Below are 19,400 nucleotides of genomic sequence, written 5' to 3'. Positions count from 1 at the left end.
TCTGTAAAGACAGGAAATAATCAGCATATAACATTCTCGAGGAACTGAGGAAGAATTAGAAACTAATGGATTATTAAGGAAATTGATGGGATAAGGGTTTCTTTTTCTTTCCCTTATCCTTTCTTATGTTTAAATATGTCATTTTAAATATGTCAGCATCATTGCTACATGGTGATGTGTTACAGGATTATTTACTTTAACTATTTAACCACTATTTTAAAGATTTCTTCTTCTGGGTGAATTAAGGAAGCTGCACTTTTTTCCAAATAGATGATGTTATCCTTTCTATACAACCTGGGGATTTGCCAAGCATAGCATAAAATTGAGGCCTTTCTGTGTCCCTGAAACAGGAGTGAATTTGCTAGTGGGTACAGAGAGTGGCCTGATGCTGCTGGACAGAAGTGGCCAAGGGAAGGTCTATCCTCTGATTAATCGAAGACGATTTCAACAAATGGACGTACTTGAGGGCTTGAATGTCTTGGTGACAATATCTGGTGAGTATTTGTTTTGTAAAGCAGAATATGTGACACCATCTTAACACTATTGTTAACAATCTTGTAGCTTTACAAGATTGTTTTACAATATTGTAGCTTTACACACTAAACAATCTTAACAGTATTGTAGCTTTACACACTAAACTTCAGTTAGCTCATTCTCTAATGTACTGGTTAAATAAGATACAGCCACATCAAGGCTTGACAATAATGTGAGCTGAAGATGTATTCAGATGCAACACACACACGCACATTTGATCTGTGGCTCCTCCAAAAGCAGTCTTGAGAAGCATACGAATGTGTGCTTTCTCACTGGCATCTCTCACTGCCCTCTCTGCCCAGTTGCTTGTTAGATTTCATTTGCCTTATCCAATATGTAGGTCTCTGGCCACTCCTTTCCACCAGACTTTTTTTTTGTTTTTTTTTTTTTTTGAGACAGAGTCTCGCTCTGTTGCCCGGCTGGAGTGCAGTGGCGTGATCTCGGCTCACTGGGTTCGAGCATTTCTCCTGCCTCACCCTCCTGAGTAGCTGGGACTATAGGCGAGCACCACCACACCTGGCTAATTTTGGTACATGCAAAAGGAAGTATTCTTTGCCATTATTGTAAAAGTATTGTATTATGGTTTTTATTATGTGAATTAACACAGTTATGTCTCTTTTTTATTTTTATTTTTATTTATTTATTTTGAGACACAGTCTCGCTCTGTCGCCCAGGCTGTGGAGCATTGGCACGATCTCCACTCAGTAAGCTCCACCTTCTGGGTTCATGCCATTCTCCTGCCTCAGCATCCTGAGTAGCTGGGACTACAGGCGCTGCCACCACGCCTGGCTAGTTTTTTGTATTTTTAGTAGACACTGGGTTTCACCATGTTAGCCAGGATGGTCTCGATCTCCTGACCTCGTGATCCACCCGCCTTGGCCTCCCAAAATGCTGGGATTACAGGCGCAAGCCATCGCGCCAGGCCAATTTTTAAGAAGAGCATTTTTCTTAGTATGACTTGTATAATATAAACTACTACAGGAAAACCACTGGAGAAATAAAAAGTAGAATCATCCAGAGATCATATCTTTTAACTTTTGTAAGTTTTTAACTTCCAGTCTTTTAAGCATACATCACACTCACTATACACTTAAGGGAAAAAATCTGCATAAAAATGGTTATACAATATTGCAAACATACAGGGGATAATAGGAATAATGGCACCCACGTACTAACTATAACTCGCTGGTTTGAACAGTTGTTGCAGTATTGTACATGTTGTACATACGGTCAGCATCCCTGTTCCTCCCCCATCTGCCTGTCCACGGCAACCTCTGTCCTCAAGTTCGGGTGTATCCCATCCAGGCCTGATTGTCCCAAACATGTAGTCTGCTTTCTCCATGCCATTGAACATCCTTCCATGGCCTCCATTTTATATGACCACAGGATGTTTCCTTGCATAGATATATTAAAATGTATTTACTTATCTTCTCTTGTTGCCCTTTGGGTATATTCCCTTTTTTTTTCCATCATGTGAACATTTTTCACAGATATCCTGGTAGCTTACTTAACCTTTAGGCACATACCATGTTGCATAGATCGTAATTTCCTAATAATTAGTGTTATTGCTTGGTCAAATGGTATGCAAAATTACAAGACTTTAAATGGGTCTTGTATACCACCACTTACAGTCACTTACGATATTATAATCACTTATGATACCACCAATAATTTTGATTTAATTATCTGCTTGTTAGTACAAGCTTGTTATGTAACATATTTGCTTATAGTTATTTTATTTCTCATATATGCTTTTGGTTGTTAAGGAGTTTCTTGAAATGCAAATATTTCACTATTTATACTTAAGTGAGGAAACAGCCATTTAAAACTAGAGTGCTGATGGCTGGTAGTTACTTAAGTTGGAGAAAACAAATCTGCATTTAGTGATCCAGTGAAACTAGACACTTCATGGGGCGGCGTTGTATGCCTGTAATCCCAGCAATTTGAGAGGCCAGAGCAGGAGGATTGCTTTTGCCTGGGATGTTGAGGCTGCAGTGAGCTGTGATAGCACCACTGCACTCCAGCCTGGGTGACAGAGTGAGATCCTGTCTCAAAAAAAAAAAGTTAACAATTATGACCAGCTGATACCAGTAATCATTTTTTGGTTCTACTTTTCTGGTTTTTTTTCCTTTCTTATTAGCTTTTAATGGTTTTCACAATCATAAATGTAGTACATGTCAATTGTAGGAAGCTTCAAAAATAGAAAACACTTAGGAAGACTAAAACAAAATGTCACCCCAATCTCAGAGCTAACTCTTACTAACATTTTGTATTTCCCTCTCCTCTTTTCTGTAAATATATCTCACAAGATGGAAACAAAACATTATATGTAAAACTATGTGGTCTTTTTCTTCTCTTAGCATATATTGAATATTTTCCTGCAAACAATTCCCCAAAAGTTAAAAGGATTATACTGAAGTATGACATACACAGAAAGTACAGATAAGCATACCGCTCAATGAGCTGTCACACGCAGAATCCATCCAGATAGCCCCACCCTGCTGAAGACATGGAACATTGCCAGCACCCCAAAACTGCCCTGTGAAGCCACCCAGGGACTGCCCCCAGAGGCAAGCACTGTTCAGACTTTGAACATGTTAGGTTGATTTTGCCTTTATTGAACTAATTTTATATAATGATAAAACAGTATGTGTTCTAGTGACGGCTGTTTCTTTTTTTTTTTTTTTGGAGACTTTTTCTAAACGTTTTTTCAGTATTTTGCAGTTTAGCCATTCTGAAGAGGTGTAGGAATTAGTAGGCGTATCTCACTTTAATTTGCAATTTCCTAGTGACGTATGGTACATCTCCTATGTATATCTTCTGGTGAGGTATTTCTTCTATCTTTAATCCATTTTGTAATTGGATTGTTGCTCTCTTATTGTTGAGTTTTATTTTGGATTTAAGTCTCTTGTCAGGTATGTGTTTTGCAGATACTTTCTGCCCGTTTGTGGCTTGCTTGTTCATGCTCTGAAATGATGTCTTTTACAGAAGTGAAGTTTTTAATTTTAGTGAAGTCCAACTTACTAGCTTTTTCTTTCTTGAATTGTGCTTGTGGTATTGTGTCTAAAAAGTCATTGCCAAATTCAGAGTCCCTTGGATTTTCTTCTGTTACCTTCTAGAATCTGCTTTATAGCTTTGTGTTTCACATGTAGGTCCACGATCCATTTTGAAGTGATTTTTGCGAAAGTTTCAAAGTTTGTGCAGTGGTGTTTTCTTCTGCATGTGGGTATCTAGTTGTTGCAGCAGCATTCATTAAAAAGACCAGCCTTTCTCCATGGAATTGCTTATACTCCTTTGTCAAAGATTACTACTATATTTGTATAGTTCTGTCTGTTTCTTTCTTTTTTTTTTTTTTTTCCTGAGACGGAGTCTTGATCTGTCATCCAGGCTGGAGTGCATTGGCAAGATCTCGGTTCACCACAACCTCCGCCTCCCAGGTTCAAGCGATTCTTCTGCCTCAGCCTCCCGAGTAGCTGGGATGACAGGCATGTGCCACCACGCCTGGCTAATTTTTGTATTTTTAGTAGAGATGGGGTTTCACCATGTTGGTCAGGCTGGTCTCGAACTCCTGACCTCATGATCCGCCCACCTCTGCCCCACAAAGTACTGGGATTACAGGCATGAGCCACCGCACCTGGCGTATAGTTCTATTTCTGGGATCTATTTTTTTTTTCCAGTTATGCATTTGTCTCTTGGTGCTAATAACCACACTGTGTTGATTACTGTAGATTTATAGTAAATCTTGAAGTCAGGTACTGTCAGTCTTTCAACTTTGTTCTTTTTAAATGTTGTGTTGACTGTGTTGGGTCTTTTGCCTCTAGAGTCAGCTTATTGATATATACATAATAACTTGGGATTTTGATTAGAATTGCATTGACTCTGTGGATCAAGTTGGGAAGAACTGATGTCTTGACAGTATTGAATCTTCTATCCATTAAGATGGAAATCTCTCTCCATTTATTTAGTTCTTCTTTGATTTCATCAGAATTTGCAGTTTTCCTTAAAGAAAACTAGCGAAGGACTAATTTTATTAGATTTATTGTACCCATTTTTTTTTTAAGTACTAGTATAAATGGTGTTGTAGTCTTAATTTCAAATTCTAATGATTTGTTGCTGGTAAACAGGAAATACAGGAAAGTGACCTACCTTTTTATTTTATTAGGCTTGTATCCTGCAACCTTGCTATAATTCTTGCTATAATTGCTTGTTAGTTCCAGCAGGGTTTTTGGTTGGTTGGTTGGTTTTGGATTTTTTTTTTTACTGGTTCTTCAGGATATTCTGTGAGACAATCATGTCTTCTGTGAAGAAAGACAGTTTTATTTCTTCCTTCCCAGTCCTTGTACCTTTTATTTCCCTTTTTTTTCTAATTGCATTAGCTAGGACACCCAATATAACATTTACTAGGAGTTATGAGAAGGAAAATCTTTACCTTGTTCTCTATCTTGTAAGGAAAGCATCTAGTTTCTTACCATTGTGTATGGCATTAGCAGTAAGGTTTTATGGTAGATGTTTCTTATCAAATTGAGGCAGTTCCCCCTCTATTCCTATTTTCCTGAAAGTTTTTATGAGTAGGTGTTGGGTTTTGTCAAATGTTTTTCTGCATCTGTTGATATGATCATATGATTTTTCTTCTTAGCTTGTTGATGTGAGTGTGTGGCTGGCTTTGCCCACCATCGTTTTTGTTGTTGTTGCTTGTAGCTGTAGTTTCTCTTTGTTCCTTTAGATGACTACACCACAATGTATCTACTCATTTTACTATCCATTCAGACATTAATGTTTCCTGTTTGGGGCCATTAGGAGCCATGCTGCTATGAACATTCCTGTTGGTGTACTTGGGGGCATACACATACACTTACATTAGGAGAGAGATTACCAGATCATATGTAAGATATGCACATGTCCTATTTTAATAGATAATGCCAAACTTACAAAAGCAGTTCTAACAGTTTACAACACTAGTTTCTGAAGTTTCTAGTTGTTCCACACCTTGCCTACCTTTGATATTGTCAGTCTTAAATTCTAGACATTCCACTAGGTGTATGAAATCATCTCATTATTGTTTTAACACACGTTATTACTGCTGAGAACGAGCATCTTTTTGTGGTCTCTGAGATCACTTCTTTTGCGAAGTTCCGGTTACAGTGGCAAGTCCAGTTTTTCTCTTGGGTTATCTCCTGTTCTATTTGATTTGTAAGAGTTCTTTACATATTCTGGATATGGCTCCCTTGTCAGCTGTTTCTGTGGTACACATCTCCAACTTGTGACTCGCCTTTCACTAGGTTTAAGTGCTGGCATTAAGTGATTGATTTAACCCTTGTGCTCATCTGTCAAATGGGAGATAGTAGCTACTCTAGAGGGTTTTGAGAATCAGATGGCATAGTACATGTGAAAGCATCTTATAAGCTTTATTGATTGTATTATGCAGATATTTGTATTACTTTGTAGTTTATTGATACTACCCATCTACATAAGTGTGAATTTATTATTTTTTAAAAACTTTCCCTCTAGCCCAGGCCTGTACCCAGTAGTGATAATTCTGTAGGGATTTCAAAAGTCCATCTGAGCAACTTGAATTGAGTTTCTAGTAAAACTTTGATACAAAGGGGTTTTCTTGGAGGAAATGATATTTACTCTTTGTAGAAGTTTCTTTTGGTTACTATTGTTATTAATGATGAGACCTACTTCTGAATATGCATGTAAAATATTTATATTTGTTTTGCTAGGCAAAAAGGATAAGTTACGTGTCTACTATTTGTCCTGGTTAAGAAATAAAATACTTCACAATGATCCAGAAGTTGAGAAGAAGCAGGGATGGACAACCGTAGGGGATTTGGAAGGATGTGTACATTATAAAGTTGGTAAGTTCTAGAAGCATCATATTTTGTTTTTCCAGAGTTTAATTAGAGTTCAGTTTGAATTTTCAACTTTAAATTTTCACGGGTTTTTTTGAAGTTTGTAGTAATAGACTTGTTTCTGAAATACGTGGATCGTTTCTGGTGTTCTGTTTCCAAGGCACATTCTAATCTTGAAGTCTCATCTAGACATTGTCTTATTCCCTGTGTGCACCTATATGCATAACAGAGTCCGCCCCTGCAACTCACTCCGCCCTCAGTCTCCCCTACGCTGTTCATCTTGTGAGAGTCTTTCCACTCCTCCTCTTTGACAGTCCACATTCTTGTCCTCTGTAAGATGTGGTTCACGGTACCCTCTTTAAGGAAATCTTGCCAGTGGAAGCCAGCTGACTTGAGTCCTTTTTTACATGCCAGGCTTATTCTCCTCTTAGAGGTCTGAAGGTCCTTGGCAGGCACTGATAAGAGTGTTTGAGAGTTTGACTCCAGGGCTTATGGCCTGCCATTTTGAATTAAGTGCCTGTACACAGCTACTGTGCTCCTCACTAGTAAGTGAGCCCAGCTGGCCAGTCAGTGTTTTATGGCAATTGTATTGTTTTTTTCTCCTTGGCATGAAGCAGTGATTCTCATGAAGTAAAATCTCACAGGAACAAAACCAAAACTTTTTTTTTTTTTTTGAGATGGAGTTTTGCTCTTGTTGCCCAGTCTGGAGTGCAATGGTGCGATCTCAGCTCACTGCAGCCTCCACCTCCCGGGTTCAAGCAATTCTCCTGCCTCAGCCTGCTGAGTAGTTGGGATTGCAGGCACCTGCCACCATGCCCAGCTAATCATAACAATTTTTTTTTTTTTTTTTTTAACAGGAAAAAACCAAAATACTGGGACAAATGTTAGACATACGGGAGAAAAAATGGACCTTAGCTAAATTAAAGTTTTATGGGAAAGATGTGATATTCTTAACAGAATTTAAACAGGAAGTTTTTCTATATACCTAAAACTGATTAATGTTACGGACCTATTGAATGTTTCTGCTTGCGTGTTTTCTTTTTTCTATGTTTATGAAAATCTGTACATCATCAGTTCCTCTGTTCCCGGGGATGTTGTCATGCTTGGCATTGCCTTGTTCGTGTAGTCTGTCTGCACCCCTCAGCTCATTGGTTAATGGTGATTGTGGGAGCTGCCTCAGTATCTCAAATGATTCTGATGATACAGGAAAGTAGAACTATCTGCCTAGGATCGATTTTAGGATTAGGATTTTCTGTGTTTATGGAAAGTATTCTTATGTGTTGAGGTATAACTAAAATCATCTAAGGCTAAATGTAATGAAACAGCTTGTAACAGATGAAATGCACATGAATAGATTATCCTACAGGGGGAGCAAGAGGCAGATGTGTTAAAAGTCTGTTGGGCTTGTCCCCAGAACAAAACAGTAGTCTTTTCGCCTGTCACTCGTACAGAATGAATCATAAGTATTTTCAGGAAGTAAGTGTGGATAATATGGATAATATCATTCATTCATTGTCATTATGGTTGCCACCAAGAACAGGGAGCTATTTAAATGTATATTAAATTAATAAAAATTAAGTAAACCTTAAAATTTAGCTCCTCAATATCATTAGTACATTCTGAGTGTCCAATAGCCCCATGTGTGTAGTGGTTATCATATTAGCAGTACAGATTCAGAGAATTTCTATCATCGCAGATGTCTAAGAAACAGTACTGGTTTTAGTCAAACTCTTAGAAAACTTTGTGTCTTAATGTTCGTTTATTGATTTATTTAAACAGTGGTAATATGTAGAGTTTGACAAGGGGAGTTATCAGTTAACAAGTTCTCTTTCATGCGCAAAGAAGGAATCAAGTAGTGGTGTGATGTCAGCTTGTAAAGAAATCACGGATCTGCATTAGTAAGTCACATGTAGTCAGGGACCCCTGGGAGTACCTGTTTTGTCAGAGGTGCCTGGCAGTAAGGGCACCAAAATAGCTGTGGGAAGGAGGCAGTTTTTCTCCTTCTGTAGATCAGGAAATGGTCTTAGTGATACTTGGAATTGTGCACAGATACTTCTGTTGGTAGAATCCAAGACTCCTGAATATTTTAGTATAAGCCTTTTTTCTTCCTCAGTGTGTGTGAGCCCCATGCAGGACTAGAGAAAGTTGTAAGGAGTACCTCGGTCTCTCTGTTTCAGAAGTCTCTTGGCTGATTAATCATGTTGTTATTCATTTGGAGTGATACTGAGCCCTTGAAGACTTTAGGGTGGTATACCTGGCATTGTCCTTGGTTATAAAATATCTTGGAATCTTATAAGAAGATGGGGATCATTAGTGAAAGTACTCATTGATGGTCAAACTACATTAAAGAGTTGGAAAAGGAAACTATGAGGTGTGATCTGTCTCTGAATTTTTCCCCTGCTTGTTTGGATGAATAAATAGAAGGCATATTTATAAAGTTTGCAGAAGACAACTAAAACAGTTTAGAGGGCTATGTTGATACTGACTGTGCTTCTCTTGCTTTTTTATTTACTGTTTTTCAGTAAAATATGAAAGAATCAAATTTCTGGTGATTGCTTTGAAGAGTTCTGTGGAAGTCTATGCGTGGGCACCAAAGCCATATCACAAATTTATGGCCTTTAAGGTAACAACATCAAGTGAATTTAAAAATAGTATTGGCCATGCAAGCTGCAACCAAGAGTCAGGGAATACGTTTAAAAAGTCTGAACTGTTAAAATTGCTAATATAAAAGCTATGTGCTCATATAGCATATAACTTTATCATAAGAAACCAGTTCTAATGTAATGTAATGTAATGTAATAAGCTTAGTTAATCTGCTTTCTAAGCCCACAGAATGAGAAGGAGAGAGAGATAAATGTAGACACTTCAATTGATCTGGCAATGTGGTAACAGAGGAAAAGAGAACAGCATTTCCACCCTCCAGTTAAAAAGGTGACCTTCACCTGAGTCATGGATGCGTATAAAGATTTAGATGTGTTTTTGATAACAAAACTGTCTGACGGGCAGTTTTAAGGTCTATGTTCATAAAATACTAATTAAAAATTAAATTACAGAAATGCTAATGACAAAGAACATTATATAGTAAGTGAAAAACGTTAAAATATTTCATATGATTCCATTTTTGTTTAAATAAAAAACTCAGGTATAACATCTGAACTCATGTATAAATTAAGATGTTTTTGCCATTTTGCATGTATACAGTTTTAGGAAAGTAAATGATTGAGTACTTAGTGTTAAAATTACGACTGTTTTCATTTGTGAGTTCACAAAAACACTCACGGAATTTACAAATATACCTCACATTGCCTGGTGATTGGCTTTTTAGAATAGTTTTTTTATTTTATTTTATTGAAGGGGTAAGTTTCATTTATTTGGAAAACTTATATTTTTGGATTGCCTAGTGCTTGATTTCCCAGTGAAGCAGGATAAATGGAGTTACAATATTTGCTTAAAAAATAAATCCAAGTGTTACTGAATAAAGATGATTGGTTATACAGTTATATTATCTTCTGAGATCTGACCTTGATATTCTTTATATACCAGGTACCGTACTAGTTGGTTTTATACATATTACCTGATTTAAAGCTGCTGTTTCATTATCCTAGTCTCGTGAACTGTGGGTAGTGATGTCAATGAAAAACGGAGACCACCAGCACAATCCAAGCTGTTGTAGCACATACAGCCTTTTCACCATTTTAGTCTAGTCAGAAAATTAGAGATCTTTATAGTTCAAATAGAGATTAGTATGGTAATAGTGATACAGTTTTCAGTGTGTGACTCCTACAACTCCTGTCACTCTCCTGTGCATTTGAATAGTTGAGTAGTATGCTTAGGAAAGTCCTCGCTATTTTACTGTGCATGCTTTTCTGATCAAGGCAGCCAACAGCACAGTAAGTGACAGAGCAGAAATCTTGGTCTGGATAGGGAGATTTGGAACATAACTTCTGGAAGAAGTGTCTTCCAGATGCTAATTAACAGGCAAAAACATAATAAAGACTAATTTTGCAGAGTATTGTTGCCTTACGGTTGTTGCCAGTGTGGCTCAGTAATTGAATAACTGAGTATGTTGGGTCTTCTCTAGTTTGATCTGTTAGAAGTAAGTTCTCCTTCATCTTCTCATTTCTCTCTTACGGCTTCTTTGCAGTCATTTGGAGAATTGGTACATAAGCCATTACTGGTGGATCTCACTGTTGAGGAAGGCCAGAGGTTGAAAGTGATCTATGGATCCTGTGCTGGATTCCATGCTGTTGATGTGGATTCCGGATCAGTCTATGACATTTATCTACCAACACACGTAAGAAAGAACCCACACTCTATGGTTGGTTGACTGGCTTCATTTTGTTCTGACTTTTTTCTTTACTCTGCTTAGTGAACTAACACAAGCAGGGATTCTTCATTTCCCCTTGGTGTGGGGGTGAGTATTTAAATGATAAGCAATTTTCAGTAGCTCCATGCTCTTAGACAAGTGGAAATCCACCTTCCTGGCTCTGTGGAGCCCTTGTGAAAACCTCTTAGCCCTTGCTTTGACTAACATGGGATGGATTTGGGGCAGTTGCTGGCAGGCCAGAACATCCCTGGGTTGGGAGTGGTTCTCAATTGGAGCCCAGCATCCAAATATGTTTCATGGGCCTCAGGAGATGTGAGTCAGTAGAGTATATTACTGGGAAAAAGCAGACTTGGGGATATATATTGCATGAATATTCTAAAATGTTATCTAATTGTTGTATTTATCACCAGGGATATGGTACCAGTGCATTCACCAAGAGTCTTACTGAGCACTTTCACAGGGCTGGAAATAACCACAGACATTCTTCCCTGTACTTTGTTCGTGTTCTCTAGATCCAGTGTAGCATCAAACCCCATGCAATCATCATCCTCCCCAATACAGATGGAATGGAGCTTTTGGTGTGCTATGAAGATGAGGGGGTTTATGTAAACACATATGGAAGGATCACCAAGGATGTAGTTCTACAATGGGGAGAGATGCCTACGTCAGTAGGTATGGAGAACTTGGGGAAAGGGGAAAGGCAGCATTTGTGAAAGTGGAGCTGTGTCTGAGACTGCATGTATTTATCATGCTGATTTTATATGTCCTTCAGACCTTTTGGCTACCATTGAACAGAGTGGTTGGCAGTAGATGGTGGAAAGTTAGATTGTAGGCCGTGGAAATAGTCATAGGTCTATTTTACAACAAAATCCAAGAAATTATTTTATACTTTAAAAATCCTGTTATCATAATCTCTCATTTAATCCTTAAAACATCCAGAGGAAAATCAGACATGTTTTTGTTGACCACTTTGTAAAGGGAGACAGAGAATTGGTAACGAATTGGTAAAGGGAGACGGAGAGAAAGGGAAATTATTTGCACTTGAGAATGGTAGAACCGTAACTACAAACAGCCTTGTGTGTAGTTTTCTAGTTTGCATTCAGTAATAAAGACTGATATTTGACATTTTCATGGGTTTCTATTCCAAAACTATTTTGGTTTTATTGTAGTTAAGTCACTGTCTCTGGTCACTCATCGTTTCTCTTCCCTGCCTTTTCTCGTGATTGGATTGATAAAAATCTATGCACTAAACTCTAAACTCAGTGGGTCATTTTTCTAGATAGGCATGAAAGGCCTAAGGAAAATGAAATAGATCAACCATTGATGCAAGTCACTCCTTCACAGAATGGACAAGGTGGTTACAAAGGCAGAGTTCCTTGAAAACAAATATTTAAATGCTAGGCATTTAAATTTAAAATTTTTAAAAGATTTAAAATTATGAAAATATTTGTTTATCACATAAGCAACATCTTTTGAGGGCTGTTTCCTTATCTTTAATGGTTTGTAATTTTTCCCTCCCCAAAAGCATATATTCGATCCAATCAGACAATGGGCTGGGGAGAGAAGGCCATAGAGATCCGATCTGTGGAAACTGGGCACTTGGATGGTGTGTTCATGCACAAAAGGGCTCAAAGACTAAAATTCTTGTGTGAACGCAATGACAAGGTAATGGTTTTGTTATGGATTCTTTTTAGTTACTCTGTCTTAGTAATGACTTGTTTTGCATGGAGTTTGATTATTAATTTCCTTGGGGTTTTGATAAAAATAATCAAGGAACTTTTTAAACTTTCCTTTTTAGTCATGTTTGTGAGGATTGGGGTATGTTTTGCTTTTTGCTATGAGGGGATACAGATATTTTTCCTTTGTAGAAATTAACATATTTGGGTTTTGCTTTGTATATATATTTTTAACTCTATTAGATGACCTGTCTAGGACATAACAATTAGTTTAGAGATAGGGAAGATAAAAGCTGCCAGTTTAGTTGACTGAAATTCTTTTGTGAGTGGAAGGAACCACCGTGCGATTTGCCTACATGGAAAGGTTCCTCTCGCGTGATGTGTGTCAAGAAGATGCCCCTTGTTAGTCTGTGAGTGATGAAATTGCTTCCTAGGTTTGCATGTCAGAAATGTTTCACAGTAAAAATCATCTTATGCAGACATAACATGACCTCCTGCATCTGAGACCCCATGGCATCACACCCCCTTTGCTTTTCAAAACTGGCCATATCACTCCAGGGATGACTCCTGTGGCAGCTTCCTCCCAGGAAGTCCCTTTCAAACTGGCTTTGGAGTGGAGCAGGTAGATGGCCAGGGGCGTTGACCCATCCCTGTTTGCCAAGGGAGAAGGCATCGAGGGTGGAACTGATTTGTACTAAGCCTCCCCTTTTTTTCTTCTGTCCAGTCAGACCTTTGAAACTTGACTCTGAAGAACGTTTCCACCTTTTGCCTCACATTGACAGATTAGCAGTCAGCCCAGTTCTCAGATTTAAACATTTAATCATTTAATGTGAGAAAGAAGAAACTATACATCTGTCCTTGGCAGCTGGTCCTGCTTGCCCAATACATCCCAAACACAAAGTTGCTTCACCCCTACCCGGTGTCTTCTGCAACCGTACAACTCAGTTTCAAGTGGAGTTTTGCCTACAGATTATCTTCCAAATCTGTGACCTTGAAAATCTCTATAGCTCAGACCTAATCCAGGATTTTGTCAGCTTGTTGGCCTATACTTTCCTAAGTATATTTACTGTAGCTGCAACTATAACATTCTTTGAATTTCAGGCACTTAAATATTTTTATCATGCATGTCATGTCCTTTAAGATTTATTAATAAAAGGCACAAAAATTCTATTACTTTATGGATTATATGAAGAATTAATACATTTGGCCGGGCGCGGTGGCTCAAGCCTGTAATCCCAGCAGTTTGGGAGGCCGAGACAGGCGGATCACGAGGTCAGGAGATCAAGACCATCCTGGCTAACACGGTGAAACCCCGTCTCTACTAAAAAATACAAAAATCTAGCCGGGCGAGGTGGCGGACGCCTGTAGTCCCAGCTACTCGGGAGGCTGAGGCAGGAGAATGGCGTAAACCCGGGAGGCGGAGCTTGCAGTGAGCTGAGATCTGGCCACTGCACTCCAGCCTGGGTGACAGAGCGAGACTCCGTCTCGGGAAAAAAAAAAAAAAGAATTAATACATTTTTTGTTGATTTTTAAAAAGAAATTCGTTGTTAAGGAGTGTTCCCTGTTGCTCATTGTGTTTTTTAAAGACATTTATTTATTAGAAGATGTTAACAGTAGAAGCAGAAAGAAATAACTCTTCAGAAACATCCATTTCTTTCTTTGTGTTCTCACAATATGCCAATGTATAAGGAGTTAGTAGTAACAAGCCTGAGTTGTAATAAAAATTGGCTGCAGATGGTCACTCCTTACAAAGTATAAATTCATAATTGCCCCAGAGGTTTTTGTGGGTTGGTTGGTTGGTTGTTTTGATGATGGAGTCTCGCTCTGTTGCCCGGGCTGGAGTGCAGTGGTGTGATCTCAGCTCACTGCAGCCTCTGCCTCCTGGGTTCAAGCAATTCTCTGCCTCAGCCTCCTGAGTAGCTGGGATTACAGGCGCCCACCACCATGCCCAGCTAATTTTTTGTATTTTTAGTAGAGACGGGGTTTCACCATCTTGGCCAGGCTAGTCTTGAACTCCTGACTGCATGATGAGCCACCTGTCTTGGCCTCCCAAAGTGCTGGGATTACGGGCGTGAGCCACTGCGCCGGTCTTTTTTTTGAGATAGAGTTTCCCTCTGTTGCCCAGGCTGGAGTGCAGTGGTGTGATCTTGGCTCACTGCAGCCTCCATCTCCTGGGTTGAAGTGATTGATTCTTATGCCCCATCCTCCTGAGTAGCTGGGATTACAGGTGTGTGCCACCACATGGTGTTTTTAGTAGAGACGGGTTTCACCATGTTGGCCAAACCAATCTGGAACTCCTGGCCTCTCAAAGTGCTGGGATTACAGGTGTGAGTCACTGCGCCCGGCCTCAGAGTTTCTTTTGAAAAGGCTCTTTGGGGGTGTCAGCTTCTGGTACAGTGTTGAGGATGATGGTGGCTTAGATTCCCTGGCTGGAAGTGCTGCATGACCATGGTAACCATGCCCTCTCTTTTCTGGCTTTTGCAGGTGTTCTTTGCCTCTGTTCGGTCTGGTGGCAGCAGTCAGGTTTATTTCATGACCTTAGGCAGGACTTCTCTTCTGAGCTGGTAGAAGCAGTGCGATCCAGGGGTTACTGGCCTCCAGAGTCTTCAAGATCCTGAGAACTTGGGATTCCTTCTAACTGGAGCTCGGAGCTGCACCGAGGGCAACCAGGACAGCTGTGTGTGCAGACCTCATGTGTTGGGTTCTCTCCCCTCCTTTCTGTTCCTGTTTTACCAGTTTATCCCCATTCTTTTTTTTTTTTTTTTTTTCTTCAAAATAAATCAAGGCTGCAATGCAGCTGGTGCTGTTCAGATTCTACCATCAGGTGCTATAAGTGTTTGGGATTGAGCATCATACTGGAAAGCAAACACCTTTCCTCCAGCTCCAGAATTCCTTGTCTCTGAATGACTCTGTCTTGTGGGTGTCTGACAGTGGCGACGATGAACATGCCGTTGGTTTTATTGGCAGTGGGCACAAGGAGGTGAGAAGTGGTGGTAAAAGGAGCAGAGTGCTGAAGCAGAGAGCAGATTTAATATAGTAACATTAACAGTGTATTTAATTGACATTTCTTTTTTGTAATGTGACAATATGTGGACAAAGAAGAAGATGCAGGTTTAAGAAGTTAATATTTATAAAATGTGAAAGACACAGTTACTAGGATAACTTTTTTGTGGGTGGGGCTTGGGAGATGGGGTGGGGTGGGTTAAGGGGTCCCATTTTGTTTCTTTGGATTTGGGGTGGGGGGTCCTGGCCAAGAACTCAGTCATTTTTCTGTGTACCAGGTTGCCTAAATCATGTGCAGATGGTTCTAAACAAAAAAAAAAAAGGAAAAAAAAAGAAAAAGAAAACGTGTGCATTTTGTATAATGGCCAGAACTTTGTTGTGTGACAGTATTAGCACTGCCTCAGTTAAAGGTTTAATTTTTGTTTAAACCTAGAAGTGCAACAACAGTTTTACCACAGTCTGCACTTGCAGAAGAAAGAAAAAAGTTCAAACCACATGTTTATTTTTTTTGCCTACCTCATTGTTCTTAATGCATTGAGAGGTGATTTAGTTTATATGTTTTTGGAAGAAACCATTAATGTTTAATTTAATCTTAATACCAAAACGACCAGATTGAAGTTTGACTTTTATTGTCACAAGTCAGCAGGCACAAGAACTGTCCATGAAGATGGGAAATAGCCTTAAGGCTGATGCAATTTACTTCCAAGTTTAGAAAGCAGAATGCTTTGTTTTCACCAGATTCAGCATTAAAGGTTGATGGGGCAACTGCAGCCCATGACACAAGAGATCTCATTGTTCTCGATGTGGGAGGTGGGTGGTAGCAGACAGGTGGTCACATTAGAATAGTCACACAAACTGTTCAGTGTTGCAGGAACCTTTTCTTGTGGGCGGGGGAGTTTCCCTTTTCTAAAAATGCAATGCACTAAAACTATTTTAAGAATGTAGTTAATTCTGCTTATTCATGAAGTCGGCATCTTCTGTGTTTTAGGTGTAATACCGAAGTCCTGGCTTTTCTCGTTTTCTCACTTGCTCTCTTGTTCTCTGTTTTTTAAACCAATTTTACTTTATGAATATATTCATGACATTTGTAATAAATGTCTTGAGAAAGAATCTGTTTCATGGCTTCATGGTCATCACTCAGCTCCCCTAAGGATGTTACCGTCTCAGAAAAAGATCAGGGCTCCGTGTCCCAGTCCTGCCATCTTTCCTCTTGTCGAGTTCCGAGTGGAAATACTGCATTATGGCTGCTTTAACCTCAGTCATCAGAAGAAACGTGCTGTGTTTTAGGCTTAATCTTCCTTTGTGGTTAGTTTTCCTGTATATTGTGCAAATGGGGGATTTTCCCTCTGCCCCCACCCACCTAAACACAGCAGCCATTTGTACCTGTTTGCTTCCCATCCCACGTGGCACCCACTCTGGCCCCTGTCGGTTTCCTCTTCCTGGTTCAGTATTTTTGAAAAAGGCCCTCCTTTGAGCTACAAACATCTGGTAAGACAAGTACATGCACCCGTGAATGCAGACACAGCAGCTGGTGGTTTTGTGTATACCCATAAAGACAAGATAAGCTGAGAAGCCTTACTTTTTGGGGAGGGAAAAGAAGATGGAAATGAATGTTTCATTGGAGCAGTGCTGAAGGCCAAAGCCGCCTACTGGTTTGTAATTAACCTAGAGAAGGTTGAAAAGTTAATCCTACCTTTAAAGGGATTTGAGGTAGGCTGGATTCCATCGCCACAGGACTTTGGTTAGAATTAAATTCCTGCTTGTGATTTATATCCATGTGTAGGCTTCTCATAAGATGAAACATGCCACAGTGAACACACTTGTGTACATATCAAGAGAAGAAGGAAAGGCACAGGTGACTGTGGCTCCTTTCCTGGCTTTAGAGAACAGTAAAAGGTGGGCAGATGTCTTTGAAGAAATGCTCAATGTCTGATGTTAAGTGGAAGAAGGCAGAGAACAAAGAATGTGGCATCGTGGTCTTACATTATCCAAAGACTTGAAGCTGCACATCTGTAAGTCAAGGGTTACACAAAACATGCAAATGGTGTTTCACTGGAATTACCAAGTGCTTAGAACTTGAGGAAAACTGGCTTTCCATAGGTGGTGAAGGGGTCTGAGCTCACACCGAGTTGTGCTTGCTCTGCTTGTGTAGCTCCAGGCACCCCGTGGGCACTCTCTTGGTGTTTGTGGTGAACTGAATGGAATCCATCGTTGGACATAAGTTACTGAAATTGGGCCACCCTTTGTCCCTCTAGGCGGGGGCTTCCTGGTCTGTGCTTTACTTGCCTTTTTTCCTTCCCTTCTTAGCCTCACCCCCTTGTAAACCAGATTGAGTTGCTATAGCTTGATGCAGGTACCCAGTGAAGTTTCTCCATAAAAGATTGGGAATCGTTGAAATGTTTAGATTCTTTTAGGAAAGGAGTTATTTTCCCCCCTTTTACAGGGTAGTGACTTCTTCACAGAAGTGCCAATATGGCAAAATTCCAGGAGAAAACAGTATTGTAATGATACCATTACATATGGAACATTGAACTGTTACAGGAGTGCTCTTCCAAACAAAACAAAAATGTCTCTAGGTTTACTCAAAGGTTTCGTAAGTGATAACCTTTCTGTATTGAAATCAGAGCAACCCTTTCTGTATTGAGTGCAGTGTTCTCTTTTCTCATGCACATGTTAATGTTGGAGAAAATGTTTACAAAAATGATTTTGTTACACTAATGCGCACCACATATTTATGGTTTAAGTGATTTTTTTAATGGGTTATTTAGGTTTTCGTCTTAGTTGTAGCACACTTACCCTAATTTTGCCAATTATTAATTTGCTAAATAGTAATACAAATGACAAACTGCATTAAATTTACTAATTATAAAAGCTGCAAAGCAGACTGGTGGCAAGTACACAGCCCTTTTTTTTTTTTTTTTTTTTTTGCAGTGCTAACTTGTCTACTGTGTATTATGAAAATTACTGTTGTCCCCCCAACCTTTTTTCCTTAAATAAAGTAAAAATGACACCTATTTTATGTGACATGAGTTTCAAATATGTTCTGACCCTTCAGAATGTTTCCTTCCTGTGAGGATCCATATTTTATGCACACACCTGCCTCTCCTGAGCTGCCTGCACCAGAGCAGGCCCCTGTATTCTGCTGTCTCAGACGACAGGGGCTTGCCCAAAGCCAGGCGTAGATTATGAACGTAGCCAGTGTTTGTCTAAAGATCTCAGAGATGAAGTGGGAGATGAACCTCCATCACCATGTTCCTGAAGCCAATATGGAGTAAAGCTGGTCCTTATCCTTAGGAAAGAAATAGTGTTGCATTTTTGCAGTTTTGAATTTGCATCAAAAAGTAAAACAGCATGATGTCTGTAATAGGACAATTAAAGTAGCTCTTTCTCAGTTTGGCGCATAAATACTAACTTGGGTCTAATAACTGGAGTCTCTTCAATGTAAGGTCATTGTGTCTAAGCGCTGGGGTTCACCATCAACCCCCCATAGGCCTGGTAGGCATGATCCTCGTCAGGCAGAACTGGGGCCACGCTCTCAGTATGGGCACTTCGCCTTAGTCTCCGCGGCTGCCTGTGCTACATCGTCATCAATTAGGTATATTAATAAACCACGTCGTGCTTCATCCTAGAAACATGTTATCTCTAATGTGAAAATAAAACTGTAAGTACTTAGGCTGTCAGATGAGTAAGATTTTTCTTTTCCTACTTGATGTGTTGCAGTTGGTGGATGATTAGCAGTAAAAATCTGGTGGAGTTTTCTTGAGACCGTCATGCATTCCTCCTGTTCCAACTTTCTCCTCCGTTGGTTGAGATTTAACTTAAAGGAAGCAACGGGGGATCCAATCAAGACCCTTCAGCCAACACCAGCTCTGTGTCTTTGGCATCACATTAAAAAATACAGTAAAATGGTGCATTCTCTGGCATCTACTTAAAAAAAAAGCTTCATTAAGCAGAAGTAGCTAATGTATTCTGTAAAGTAAAATGGCTAAGGGATCAAAACTTTGGGAA

At 39.5% G+C, this 19,400-nt stretch overlaps 1 protein-coding gene and 1 pseudogene across 38 annotated transcripts in view; both read left to right on the top strand.

Moving 5' to 3' along the window:
* Nucleotides 1-17,426, top strand: part of MAP4K4 (mitogen-activated protein kinase kinase kinase kinase 4) — a 191,606-nt gene extending 174,180 nt beyond the window's left edge. For 23 of the 37 annotated variants that reach the window (XM_033175642.1, XM_033175646.1, XM_033175648.1 and 20 more), the window contains 7 exons: nt 351-494; nt 6,258-6,392; nt 8,909-9,009; nt 10,531-10,704; nt 11,226-11,385; nt 12,239-12,378; nt 14,874-15,714. In XM_033175642.1, coding sequence (XP_033031533.1) covers nt 351-494; nt 6,258-6,392; nt 8,909-9,009; nt 10,531-10,704; nt 11,226-11,385; nt 12,239-12,378; nt 14,874-14,957 — 938 coding nt within the window. In that variant the 3' untranslated portion in view covers nt 14,958-15,714. Of the gene's footprint in view, nt 1-350; nt 495-6,257; nt 6,393-8,908; nt 9,010-10,530; nt 10,705-11,225; nt 11,386-12,238; nt 12,379-14,873 lie in introns of all 37 variants that reach the window. The other 14 variants (XM_033175652.1, XM_033175645.1, XM_033175677.1 and 11 more) reach the window with 3 other exon arrangements.
* Nucleotides 16,459-18,406, top strand: LOC117062289 (annotated as a pseudogene). Its single transcript, XR_004428288.1, has one exon. The product of XR_004428288.1 is annotated as an uncharacterized LOC117062289 (transcript).
* Nucleotides 18,407-19,400: the final 994 nt, after the last annotated feature.

This window comes from Trachypithecus francoisi, unplaced genomic scaffold (genome assembly GCF_009764315.1).
Source record: "Trachypithecus francoisi isolate TF-2019V2 unplaced genomic scaffold, Tfra_2.0 Lachesis_group17, whole genome shotgun sequence".
Classification (NCBI taxonomy): Eukaryota; Metazoa; Chordata; class Mammalia; order Primates; family Cercopithecidae; genus Trachypithecus; species Trachypithecus francoisi.
Note: the sequence above shows the minus strand (reverse complement) of the source record. Positions and strands in the feature narration are given on the sequence as shown.